Genomic DNA, 12,050 nt, shown 5'->3' with positions numbered 1-12,050 from the left:
GGAGGTGGGCCCGCCGTGAGCCCGGCTTTGACGTGGGCCGCCCCGGCCCCGGCCCCGGCCCCGAGGGGGACGCTCAGAAAGCACCCGGTGGCTTGGAAATGAAGTTTCTAACTTCCAGTGAAATCACCTGCTTTCCTAATTAATTGCTGGGATTTTACCCAGGCCGAATAAGTCTTTTAATGAAGAACAAGCTAATATTTTTGAATGCTTTGTCATAATTCTTATACAAACTCTTGCCAAAGCTTTTACACTCCCTTGCGCTGTAGGGAAGCTACAGATGCTGGTGTGGCTGATGTTCCCAGAGCAGGACAAAACCCCGGAGTAACATGCAATGCAGCAAGTAGAACCGAGCTATACAGAACAGGGTTGCTCTGGCTATCTATGCTGAAAGGAACTCCCCTTCCCTCTTAGAGATCATTAATCATCTTTTTCTTTTCCCCCATTACCTCATGAAAGTAGATACTGCACGGTTCTTCGTTCTTCTGCATCTGCTGTGATTCCTGCATCTGTGGTGTGGTTTGCACCTGGAAGGGCAGAACCATGGCTGTGTATATCCGGAAGAAACCCCTGGAGATTCCTCCACCATCTGAAAAGGACTGGCTAAAGGACGATGAGGAGGATTTCTTCCTGCAGGATCCCGATCGAAAGCGTGATGCCTTGCCTCAGCCCTTCAGGATGATCAACAAACTGGTGATGCTTGTTTTTGAGAATGCTATGGAAATCATTGAAAGAAGGGAGATGCTCCGAGAAGCACAAAAACTAAAGGTTCAGCCCCCCAAATGCTTTCCTACAGCTGAATTCCAGGTACAGAGCCCCTTGCAGCAGAGATAGCATTAATCACCATAGCAGTTTTTCTAGAGAATATCCATTCAGTTGATTTTACATTCTTCTGTTCATCACCTTCTTCAGAATCCACCACCATCTCACTGATCCACTTTAACAGGCTGCAACTTCTAAGCTTGTCTGACAGGTTCTGCTTCCCACCCACCTATCACACCTCTCTGAAAAGAGAGAAGCAGATATTAAACAGCACTAAATTAATCTTCTGCTTCTCAGGCTGTCTCCACCCTTGTTTGTCGAGGAGAAGGTCATTAGTCCGTAGCATATAAATGGGCAAACTCAGCTCTGTGTGGTGAATACCCTAATAGGAGCCCTGTAAGCAGAAGGGCAGCGCTGCCTTCCCCATCGCTACGTGGAGGTATCCAGGAGGATACGCTGGCGTCTGCTGGTGTTCTGCAATTGCCCAGAGGAGTTCAGCATCCCATTGCAGCTCTGCGTTACTGGTGGGAGGGCTGAGTGCTCCTGAGTTATTGGCCTTTAAAGCCTCTTCTCTTTATTGGAAGGGGAAAGGTAGGAGCAAACTTTCTCATTGCCAGCACAGAACAATCTCTGTGACAGAGATGACAGCCCCTCCCCTGCTCCTCTGATGGAAGCTCATGCAAAAATTTTTCCCTTGTAGAATAAATCAGCATTTTCTGTTGGTGAAAGGCTAGGAGTATATTGCTAGTATGGCTGATGTATCCTCCACTGGGGAAACAGTTGGGTACGCTCATCTTTTCCTTTTCTTGGTAGGTAACTGGAAGAGCCAATTGCCTTGCAGTGTCTGGAAAATACATCTTTGTTGGTCTCTCCGTGGGTCTGGCTGCCTTCAAGGTGTCTGACTGTAAGGAGGTCTGTGCTTGGGATGCAGCCAAGATGGAGATTTGTGTCATCCATGCCTTGGATTTGGGGAATGAGCGCCACGTCCTGCTTGCTGTGGATGAAATGGGTTAGTGTGACGTGGATTTTCTTGACCTAGCTGGGGATAGGTGTGCTCTGGCGTTGAAGAGTTGGCAGCTGCATTATGGAAGAGTACTAAATCAGGAGGAACGTTAGAATGGCTGATGGAATTCCTAGAAAGCCCTGCAAAGAGGGCATTAGATAACAGGTTGTAGGGTGACAGAGTGGCCCTGGGGCCTTGTGATTAGTAGAGGCTATGGGTTTGGTGTCCTCTCTGGAGCAGCAGAGGCAGGTGCAGAGCTGAGGGTGAAGCGCAGTAAATTTTAGGAACACCTTGGACTGGACAGAAGGAACAATTGCTTGGTATGACCTCCTGCCCGTGCTTTGTTTCCACACCTGTAATTGCACAGCCCTGTGGGACATAGGTTAGTTTGTTCATTCATCTCAAAGCTGTCAGTTCTGGTGGAGATGCTTTTCAAACTGGCTTATCCATCTCTATGTACAATTGAATGTTTGCTGGTGCTGGCATAAGGAAGCCATCAAAAATTTAGTGCTGGAAGCAGTGGGATATTCTTCCTTGAGCCCAAGAAAAAATGTAGTCCTGTTCTCTCTCCTGCACATGTTGTAACAGGCATCTCCCAAGAGCATGGCTACCATCTGTTCGCTTTTCTCCTCCTCCTACTGCTTCTTCTGTATTTCTATTTCAGGGCTTCTCTGGCTCTTCTGCTTTCACAAGGAAAGCTTCCTACTCATTAAAATCCTAAATGAAGTGGTAAGTACTGAGTTAATTCCATAGACACTGGGCACAGGCTGGTAAGTAATCAATCATGAGGAGTACTAATTGCCCTCAGGAATTTCTGTCATGGGCAGCAGCACTCCAAGAGTGCTGCCCAATATTTATTCCTGTTCTTCCAACAATCTGTCTGGCCTTCACCCTGTTGAGAACTGTGTAAGGCATGGAGCGCTCTGAATCGGTGATCTTGCTTTGATGCCAGCCCGTTTTTCTTTGGCAGGAGGATATCAGCAAGCGAAGTACTTGTGAGGAGGTGGTGCTCTCCCCGGGAGGTGATTATGCAGGAGTCCTGCTGCAAGGCAAGTGCAAGAACATGGTGTGTTGGGTGACGGCTGTTGTGTTCTAGCAGAGGGGCCAGCAGCAATGCTTTTAAAATGCTCCAAGTGTTCTGGGTTCCCAGAGATCCTGTTTTTAATCCTCCCAGTCCCTCCTCCAGCTCTGAGAGCTGCTCCTGCCACTCCCGGTCCTCTCCAAAAGGCCTGGTGTGGATCAGGACTGATCCCAACAGTGAGCTCTCTGGAACTGGTCAGTGCAGTTCCCAGCTCCCAGAAGGCTCAGTGAAAGCAGGTTTCCCTTTCCTCTCCAGAATTACCAAACTCAGTTCTTCCTCTAGTTTGCTATGGCTCACTTTTACACTGGAAATACGTAGATCTGAAGAATTTTCTCTGCAGACGTAAGCCAGACAGCATAGAGACAGTCTCTAAAAACACTACAACAAACTCCTTGCTACAGCATTCTTCTGTTTCATGACAGCTGCCTTTGTCAACCCATTTGCTGCTAGCAGGTTTTCTGGACCCATGTTTGGTGGAATCTGCCTGGACACATGCTGAGAATGAGATATGTAGCATCCACAGAGAACCACTGTGAGACCACATCTCACTTTCTACTTTACCTCAGAGGCTACCGGTCAAATTCTTTAACTGAGTCGCTTCATGCAATTTCTGTGGTGGCTGTGGGACCTCAAGGACTTGAGCTGGAGGCTGAGATGTCAGTCTCAGTCAAGCATGTCAAGCCTTAAGTGGGAGGAGAGCTGGACTGCATGGAGTTTACAGGGATTTTATATTTAAAAAAATACCCAAATCTTTTTTTTAAGGATATAAGATAACAGAGGCTGCTTGCTTGAAAGACCTTTTCTCCTTATTTCCAATTGCTCAACAAAGTTTCCCAATGCAGACAGCACAAAAGCTTGGCTGGAGATCTACCGATTGCCTAAGGATTCCTGGCTGAAGGAGATGGAAAAGAGCCCAGGAGCTGCAGCCGGGCTGGCTTGCAAGGAGAGGAGGTCAAGCTGGACATCTGTGGTACAAAACAGTTCCATCTCCCACTGTGCTATTTTTTCTTATACCCTTTTGCCTACAGGTCTTTCCCCAAGCCTTGCTCCTGCAGCCAGTGACAGCAAGATACAGGCTGAACCAGTCTGTTGGCCCAGGGGGATGGAGTATGTGTCTCTACAGCTGCTACAGCCACCCATCCCACATTTCATAAGGCCTTTGTGTTACTGGAACATGTTTACTCTCCCCAAGACAGGCTTTCCAATGAGGTTTGCTTAGTCCCAGGGCTAGTGTTCCTGCTGCCCTTCCCTAAAGCTGGCAGCTCCTTTCCCAGCAGTATTGCCCCATCTGAGGAGGCCCTGTGTGAGGGTATTCCCACAGGGCTTCTCCCTGATGTTACTGGGGGAAGGTGAAGAGGAGTAGGAATTGGGCCTGATACCTCCACTTGGTCCTGAACCAGGGTTCATGGTTTAGACTACCTACAAGAGGAGCCTGGTGGGGTCATGGCTGAACTTGCTGGAGCAGGGCAGGGTCTCTGCCTGTTTGCACTAACCACTGTCACCTCTGGTTCCTTGGCAGAAAAGTCTGGAGCTGCATGGAGACGGTTCTGCAGAGACGGTAACTGGCCTCAATGAATGTCCTGAACTGTTACAGGGAACTTTAAATGCTGAGTCCATGCTTAACCCTCTCCTGCATCGCTTTCACCTTGCTAGATTTCATCTCTCAATACGCAGGCACCTTCTGCCCAGCACCTCCAGCTAACCCTCTGTGATACCTGCCTCATCACTCTTCCCTCTTCCTTCAGCAAAGACTTTCCTGGCCATTTAAGAGGGAGCTGCTTCTCAGCCCTGTCTTCAGGGCAAACATCCCCCTTAACTTAGCTAAGCCAAAAGCAAAAGCCCAGGCATTCCCTCTTTGCCGATTCCATGTAAAGTACCCAAGTTCCTGCCTCTTCCTTCTCAGATGTGGTTGATTATTTAGCCAGACCTTTTCTGTTTAGCCCAGTGTCAATGTGTGTGGGGTGGTGGTGGGGACATACCGGTGCTGGTCCCCTGTTAGGATTTTCTTTTCCCAACCAAGCACATATGTGACCTCCTCCAGTCCTGGGCTCTCTGAAGTAAAATCTGGTTCTTGTATTCAGCAGCACTCTGCAACCTTTAGTCCTGCTTCTTTTGTTTTTTTTTTGTTTTTTTTTTTTTCTTTTTCCTGAGCCTTGCTGTGCCCCACCCAGGCCTGTGCTGCAACAAGAGTAATTCAGAGAGATTGGTAAATCAGAAGTGGAGATTATTTAGGGCACATAGACAAGAGGTGTCCGGGAAGGACATCCTTTGTAATGTTGAAAGAATAGTGACCTCCCTCAAGCTTCTGTGTTTTGGCCTGAAGAATGAGCCTAAACCCAGTACCTCCTAGGCAGTGTCAGCCAACCTTTGCATACACTTCCTTTAGGAAGCATTTGATTCCCATGAACAGGTGAAAACTTAGCAGTGTAGGGCACAACACAGTTCTCAGGTTCACATTTTTCTGTTGCAGGGGTCACCTGTGTCTGCAAACCAAGCTGATGCAAAGCTGAGTCTCCCGGTGCTGCTGCTGCAAGTGAAGCCACCCAAACCCATTGCAGGTCAGGACTGATTCTGTACTTGCAACCTGCAACCTCCTTCAGGTGGCAAAGGAATCGTGGCCCTTATGACTACAGAACAGGTCAGAAAGTTTCAGTGATGTGCTCCTTGGTCCCTTCCTGACCTGTTTTCTAGTTACATGTAATCCTGTAGTGGGAGTTGCTTCTTAGCTGACCATCTCATGTGTCACCTTTGTTAGCACAAAATACTTCAGTGTGTCTTGAAGTGGGTGTCATACACCCTTGGCTTCATTGTCACCGGAGAGGGAGGAGGTTGTTTCCTAGACCCTAGCAACCTGACTGTTTGAACCCCTAGTTTGTCACTTGGAGTCCTGGATTCACAGGAAAATGCTGAGGATGGGGAGGGAGCAGACCTTAGGCTGGGAACACTGTCAGGGAGAATGCCGCAGAAGGGCAAGGTGAGCTGGGTCCTCAGATGACTTGCCCTAGTCCCTGCCTTCAAATACTGGAAAATGGGCTAGTGGTATGGAAAGTCCCACAGAAGATGCAGTGTGTCCCTCTTCAAGACAATGTCACCCTGAAGGAGGGATGGCCAAAGTGCCTCTGAGCACTCCATGGTGTCTGCTCCATGGTGTCTGCTTCTCCAGGGCTGTGCCTTTTCTCTTTGTGTTCCCAATCCAGGCAGTAGTTTTAAAAGCCCTTTGGATGCCTTGAAGAAAGTGGCTGATGGCAGCATGCTTGGCTTGGGGTACAATCACCTAATCAAGGACTGCCAGTGGGAGCAGCAGGAAGCAATCTTCCGCAGCACGTATCAGGAGTATCTGGAGGCCGAGGGTGAGAGAGAGAGCAAGGAGCAGATCCCCAGGTGAGTGGGAGCACCAACCAGGATTTCAGTCCATGAGACATCAACACAGGGCAGTTTTCAAGCGTAGATGGAAGCCTCTGTCTTAGCTTTGCCTCTTTCATCCCAAGGCTTCAGGGCAGGGGGCTAGAGCCGTTCCAGGTCTTGTCGCAGTGCTGCCTACTTATCAAAGCCTTTCTTTTACATATATTTCTTCCTTTTTTTCAGACATGCTACTTTTCATTTTCTCCTGCCTAGCTGGATCCTACAGGTGGGACCTGAAATGAAAGTGCAGCCAGGTAATCCAAACAGGCAAAAAGCTGTTAACCTATGAAGCATGTTGTTGCATGACATTGAGCTCCAGTTAGAGCTCAATGGCTCTGGGTTGGGTTCCCTATATAAATTCCATCTCCAAGGACATAAGCCTGGATAAAAATGTCAGCCGTAAGACTTATAAGGCAGTTACCGTCATGGAGTCAAACAAACTTAGCTCCATAGTTAAAAAAAACCCACAACCCCCCAAAAAACCACCAAAAAAGATGAGGAGGCACATAGGCAAGATGAAAATAACAAACAAGGGGAGAGTTTGTTCTGGTTTAGTTTCTGTAAGTCCTGTCAGGGAAACTGTGAGAGCTCTAATGAGAGCTTTCTAATGGTGTTTTGGTGTCCTGGATTGTTCCTTTCTTTCTCCCCAGTCTCCTTCTCTCTTTTGTCGTCCCCTTCTCTGTACCAGATGTTCCAGCTGGCATCAGTGTGCACTGGGATGGAAGCCACAATCTCTGCTTGTACTTACTTAACCATTCCCTCAAGGAGAAAGTGGGTAAGAAAGTAGTTTTTTCTAGCAGAGCACTCTGTGGGGAGTGGGAGCATTCAGTGGCCAGTGGCTGTCATTCAGCCAGGTCTTCATGATTCAGAGAAATGAGGAATGGGGAGGAAAGCTGCCTTGTATCTTGTGGGTTAGGCTGTCATTTGGATTGTGGGATTCCATGTTGCACAGGCTGGCAGTATTTTTAGTGAAGCCACTCTGACAGGAGACTGCAGAATGGTGCATGTTTTATTGGGAAACTGGATGCTAGTACCATGGGAGAGAACTCTCTGTACCTTCTTACAGTTGTCTCTTTTTATGTCCTTCTGTTTAGACTCTGATCCGAAACCTCATGTTGTGTGGCCATGTGCAGCTCCAATTGTATGCTCGGCTGTCAGTTCCTGCTCCAGGTACCTGGCACTGGCATGTGAAGATGCAACAATAACTATTTGGGATAAACACCTCGGTAAGCTTGGCCTTTGGGACTGTGTATTGGGATCACTGCAGATAAATCGCTCCCTTCCCTAAGAGTTTGAGGCTCTAGCTTGTTGTGAACAAGGGACTGGCAGTGAGTTTACAAGCAAATCTGCAAATAGTTTGGACTCACTTGTTCATTGGATGCTTGGCCAGAAGTTGCCAATGCAGCGTGACTGCCCTAGCCCTTGGAGAACCATTCCCACCCCCAGCAATGCAGGGGCTGTGAACTGCTGCAGTGAGGACTGACGACCGTCTGGTCCTGAGGCTGTGAGACAGTGACAGTCGCTGCTTTGCCACTGCACCCTCAGGTCATCTTTGAGGCTGTTGTGGCATCACAGTCCAGGCTGCCACCAGTGCTAGTGTCATCCCGCCATTATGAAGGGATTCTCCCGGCAGAAGAATCTTCTTCTGCCATCAGGATTGTTCTGGTGGCTGCTGCCCCTGAGCAGGCCACAGTCCAAGCTAAGCTTTCCTTGGATAAACTGCCAGTTCCTTTTTCTTCCTAAACTGCTGTCTTTATTTTTTTTTCTCTGCTTCCCCAGGATACCCACTCTCTGTGACTGCCATTCTAGAGCAACGTCTCATCCGTAGTATCCACTTTCTGCGGAGTTCTGCAGCTGCCAGCGATGAGACACCTTGTCCTGGTACAGATCCTGCCTGTCCCATCATGCAGCTTCTAGTGCTATGTACAGACAGCTCTTTCTATTTGGTGAAAGCACCCAGGGCCGGGAAGTCCAGCATCACGCTCCTGGCAGACAGGTGAGGTAGGCTCCTATAGACCTCACTCCAGCCAAAGAAACCATGTGGTGTAGTGGTCAGGTCCAGCAGGGAGGCCCAGATTTCTGTGGAGTAGAGAACTTTCTACTGCTTTTACCCACATAGCTCTGCCATGCTGTTGTCAGCAGCAAGTGTGGTTTTGCTAGGAGTCAGTTCCAGTGCTAAAATCCAATGGTTATGCCAGAATTAGGGGTGTTTCTGGGTTCTTCTGTGCACCAGAACACAAGTGCTTGTAGCACTGCTCTAGGGCTGACGTTCAACTAGCTGGGTCTCTGCCAGGTACCCACAGGAATTTTTTCTTCTCTCTTCTGCCCCTGACAGAATAACTTCCCCCCAGAAGTCAGAATGGGCATTTCTTACCATCTTTCTGTCAATTTTGTGTTCACTCTCCCCTTTGTTCGAGGAGAAGGGTCAGCTTTGGGGAAGCTGCTGCTCTGAAGGTTTCATGCCTCCATGGCATGCAGGGCATTTGTATCTCCAACATAGTTCCTAGGCAGGTTTGCACAGGGATGGGCCTCAGGGGTTCCTGCCCAGGAGGAGGCAGGCTTTGTCTCCATAGGGAAGGGGCTTGGCTGGAACTTTATGCCAGCCCGTGTGCTACAAACTGCCATTGTCATTATCACAGCCTCTTAGTACGTGCCAGGTACATGAAAGAGTTGCATAAGCCTGAGTCTGTTTTACAGGCCTGAAGATCCAAATCTTGCTGTCAGCATGGTGGTGCCTGTCCTGGCATTCCCCAGTGCAGTGAGTATTACTGCCAGCTCTCTTAAGAACTGGGTGAGAACACAGGTCCATCTGGCCTAGGATCCTGTTTCCAGTAATGGCTGGAGCTGGGTGCCTAGAAGATAAAGAACAGGGCAATCAGATATGGTACTGCCCTTATATCGTTTCCCAGCCTCCAACTATTTTTAGCATGGGGACTTCCTGCACCAGTTCCAGGTCTTTATGTAGCTGGTCACTCGCAAAGGATTTCTCTTCCGTGATCTTATTCAGTATCCCCTTGCACCCATGTCCTCAAATTGACCACTGAGGTGGGAGGCACTGGCGGCCTTCTGCACATGGACAGGTCCAACGGCAAAGATGAGAGGGTTCAGCCATGAAGCTTCAGGAATCAGGGTCAAATATGAGAGGGCATCATGGTGAGGAGAAGTTACAAGCACAAGTCCAGCCAGACCTTGCAAGCGGCCTCAGAAAGTTTTCAGGCATGGGGAGAAAAGGACTAAAAGCCGCTGGCCAGAGCCAGCTATGCAGAAGGCTGGATCTAGTTAATTTCTAACCTGCCCTGCTGCCCTTTTCCAATCCCAACCTGCAGCAATTCCAGTCCAAGTTCCCTGCACAGCCTGTACTTGATCTGCTGTGGCCTTGTGACTACTGGGCAGGCAAAGAAAACAGCATCATAGTTGGGGATGTGAAGTCCTGAATATCATTCTATGTCCTTCCCAAGAAATGCTTTTCACTTCTTTTACATCTGTTTCTAAGTGTCAGCTTGCTGTTTCAGGCCCTGGTCTTCTCCTGGGATGGCACAGTGTCCTTGATGAACGCTGCCACATCGCAGATTGTTTACTGCTTCAGGACTCCACCTTCTCATGCTGTAGCATCCCCCTGGCAGCCAGTGTTCATAGTGGATAGTGTGAACTGGTGCTTGCTGCTTCGAGGTGGGTAGCACCTTGGAGTGATCTTAGATACATGGTCACTGGGTGCATTCAGCTGTGCACTGATCCTTGTTAGTTCTTCTTATGGGATGACTCCTGATGCAATAGCCCGCTGTTCTTGTTTCCGTCTAGGAGATAAGCAGCAGCAGGCAGATGCACTGGCACAGAGCAGAGCCAGTCACAGCACCATCTTCCTTTTTGACTTCAACTCCTACTCACTGAAGGAGGCTTTCCCAAAGGAACCAGATTTGCCTCTCAAATCCTTGCAGGACTTGCCATGGATTGAGAGATGTAACATTTTCTTACGTGATAGGTAAGGTTCTCCTTCTGCCTGATAGGTAAGTGCACCTGCATTATTGTAAGCTGTGGTGTTGCTCAGGTCCATGCAAGGTCTCACCGTGGAGCTTCTGGGTTCTTCTGTGCGCTGTGACAGATTTATGTCTGAGTAAGGTTGATGTTCAGGTAGCTGGATGTCTGACAGCCACCCAGAACCCTTCCTCCCCTCCCTCCTGTCCTTCCTAGAACAACTTAACAGCTGTAAGTTAGGATGCCTGGGGCAGGCTTGTCATTCCAGGTAGAGAGAGCTTGCTAGTTCTAATATGCTTTTGTGCAACACGGATTGTGCAAGCTTGTGAGGGAATATGACCCTCGCTTAAGTGTCTGCGTCTTCTTTTTGACCCCATAGCCAGGCAGAGCTGGGATCTCTTTGTACCTTGCTCCTCCCCTCCATTCCTAGGTTCATTTGATGTTTACGTAGATTTGTGTTGGGGGTTTCTCTGTTTGAGAAGGTCCCCAGCACCCTCAGGCCGAGGTTGCAGAGCTTAGCTGATGCATTGCGTCCATGCCGTCACTAGATGGCAATGTGACATCTCTTATTGGGCGACCTTTTCCTTGAAGTGTTTTGGGAACCTGGAGCCAGATCCATGTCGGTGATAGGTTCTGTTTGTTCTTTTCATTATGCCTTAATTCTTCAATTTGAAGTGGAACAGGTGGGTGCAGGTATGACCTTACAGCACATATTCGCTGGCAGCCTTCCCTAATTCCTTGTCTCCAAGGGAAATCCTGTGGTGGTGTCTGGCTAGTTAAGTGCAGAAAAGTTTCATTCTATGCCGCCAGCCACCGGTTCTGTCCCTCCTTCTCATAAAGCTGGAGAGGAGACTCTTGTCTGCCTTATACCAGAAAAACTGGGGAGACATCACCTCCAGGGATATCTTGCTCCCTGGGTGCTGAGAGCTCAAGCCAGAGCAGAGCAGATACAACTGCAGTGAGACCTGTGTCTACAGAGGCTAACAGACAAAGAGAAATACGGAGGTCGTTGCTGTCAAGAGCAGTAAACTTGAGTGCTGAGTGGATGAGGGAGTCACTGAGCTCAATTTGTAGTGAGCCCCAGGGACCCTTGGGGGAACCAGGCTAGGGTTGTCTGAGCGCCGGGGGAATGGCAGGGACTGCTTTAACCACCCTTTTCTTCCCTCCTTAGGCAGCAGAGCCTGCTGGGACTCAGGGAGCAGTTGCCTGAGTACTGGAATCGGCTGCAGGCACAAGCAGCTGCCATGGACAAGGAGAGGCAGAATGTGAAGGGACAGAACAAGCTGTAGTCAGCCTTGCATCCTGAGGGCCAGGCTCTGCACTATCACAATCCTGCAGACCCATGATCCAGCACTGATATTTTGACAATGACTCTATTCAAATCTATCCTGCTGCTTTCCAGCCTGGGGCAATTTGTCATCTGAAATCGCTGCTTGTCTGCCACTGCTCAGCCACAAGGAACTGTGCCCTGCCTCTCTCCTCACCTAACCCTCAGCCTGTTCCAGCAGGGTTCAGCCCCTCCTCATCAGAGACAAACACTGCTAATGGAAGAGTCTTGAGGTAGGAAAGGCCGCTGATCGAGGTGGCAGGCCCAACACCTCTGTGGTTCAGCTAAGGATTTGTGCTGGATCTCAGAGTCCTCTCAGAGACCTGGAGCATCAGAGCAATATGGTATATTGCAATGTCCCTCCTTAATAAAGCCTTTTCTCCAGTAAATGTCTCTTACTCTTCACAGAACTGGCATTTTATCAGACTCTGATGTTCTGTCCTTCTGTTGCTGGGGCTCACCAATGTGTCTTATCTTCTGCTCTGACCCAGATGGGCAGACAGCAG

The 12,050-nt window shown here is 49.0% G+C and overlaps 1 protein-coding gene across 1 annotated transcript; it reads left to right on the top strand.

Annotated features, from left to right (window-relative positions):
* The first annotated feature begins 522 nt into the window (after positions 1 to 522).
* WDR93 (WD repeat domain 93) lies at positions 523 to 11,506 on the top strand. Its single transcript, XM_087744439.1, has 16 exons — positions 523 to 804; positions 1,573 to 1,768; positions 2,427 to 2,491; positions 2,733 to 2,811; positions 3,686 to 3,813; positions 4,363 to 4,401; positions 5,314 to 5,401; positions 6,041 to 6,224; positions 6,429 to 6,499; positions 6,934 to 7,020; positions 7,340 to 7,471; positions 8,025 to 8,241; positions 8,943 to 9,003; positions 9,758 to 9,914; positions 10,044 to 10,224; positions 11,389 to 11,506. The coding sequence occupies exons 1-16, from the start codon at positions 541 to 543 to the stop codon at positions 11,504 to 11,506; spliced, it is 2,067 nt and encodes a 688-aa protein (XP_087600565.1). The 5' UTR covers positions 523 to 540.
* The last annotated feature ends 544 nt before the right edge of the window (positions 11,507 to 12,050 follow it).

The sequence above is a fragment of the Nipponia nippon genome, unplaced genomic scaffold, assembly GCF_047370975.1.
Source record: "Nipponia nippon isolate SJK-2023a ecotype South Korea unplaced genomic scaffold, ASM4737097v1 scaffold_9, whole genome shotgun sequence".
NCBI lineage: Eukaryota > Metazoa > Chordata > Aves > Pelecaniformes > Threskiornithidae > Nipponia > Nipponia nippon.
Note: the sequence above shows the minus strand (reverse complement) of the source record. Positions and strands in the feature narration are given on the sequence as shown.

Excerpts from the sequence above, each read along its gene's own strand:
- WDR93 (XM_087744439.1), top strand. The coding sequence starts at position 541 with ATGGCTGTGTATATCCGGAAGAAACCCCTGGAGATTCCTCCACCATCT. Across the intron at positions 6,500-6,933 it reads TGAAATGAAAGTGCAGCCAG|ATGTTCCAGCTGGCATCAGT; the intron begins GTAATCCAAACA and ends TCTCTGTACCAG. Across the intron at positions 7,021-7,339 it reads TTCCCTCAAGGAGAAAGTGG|ACTCTGATCCGAAACCTCAT; the intron begins GTAAGAAAGTAG and ends CCTTCTGTTTAG.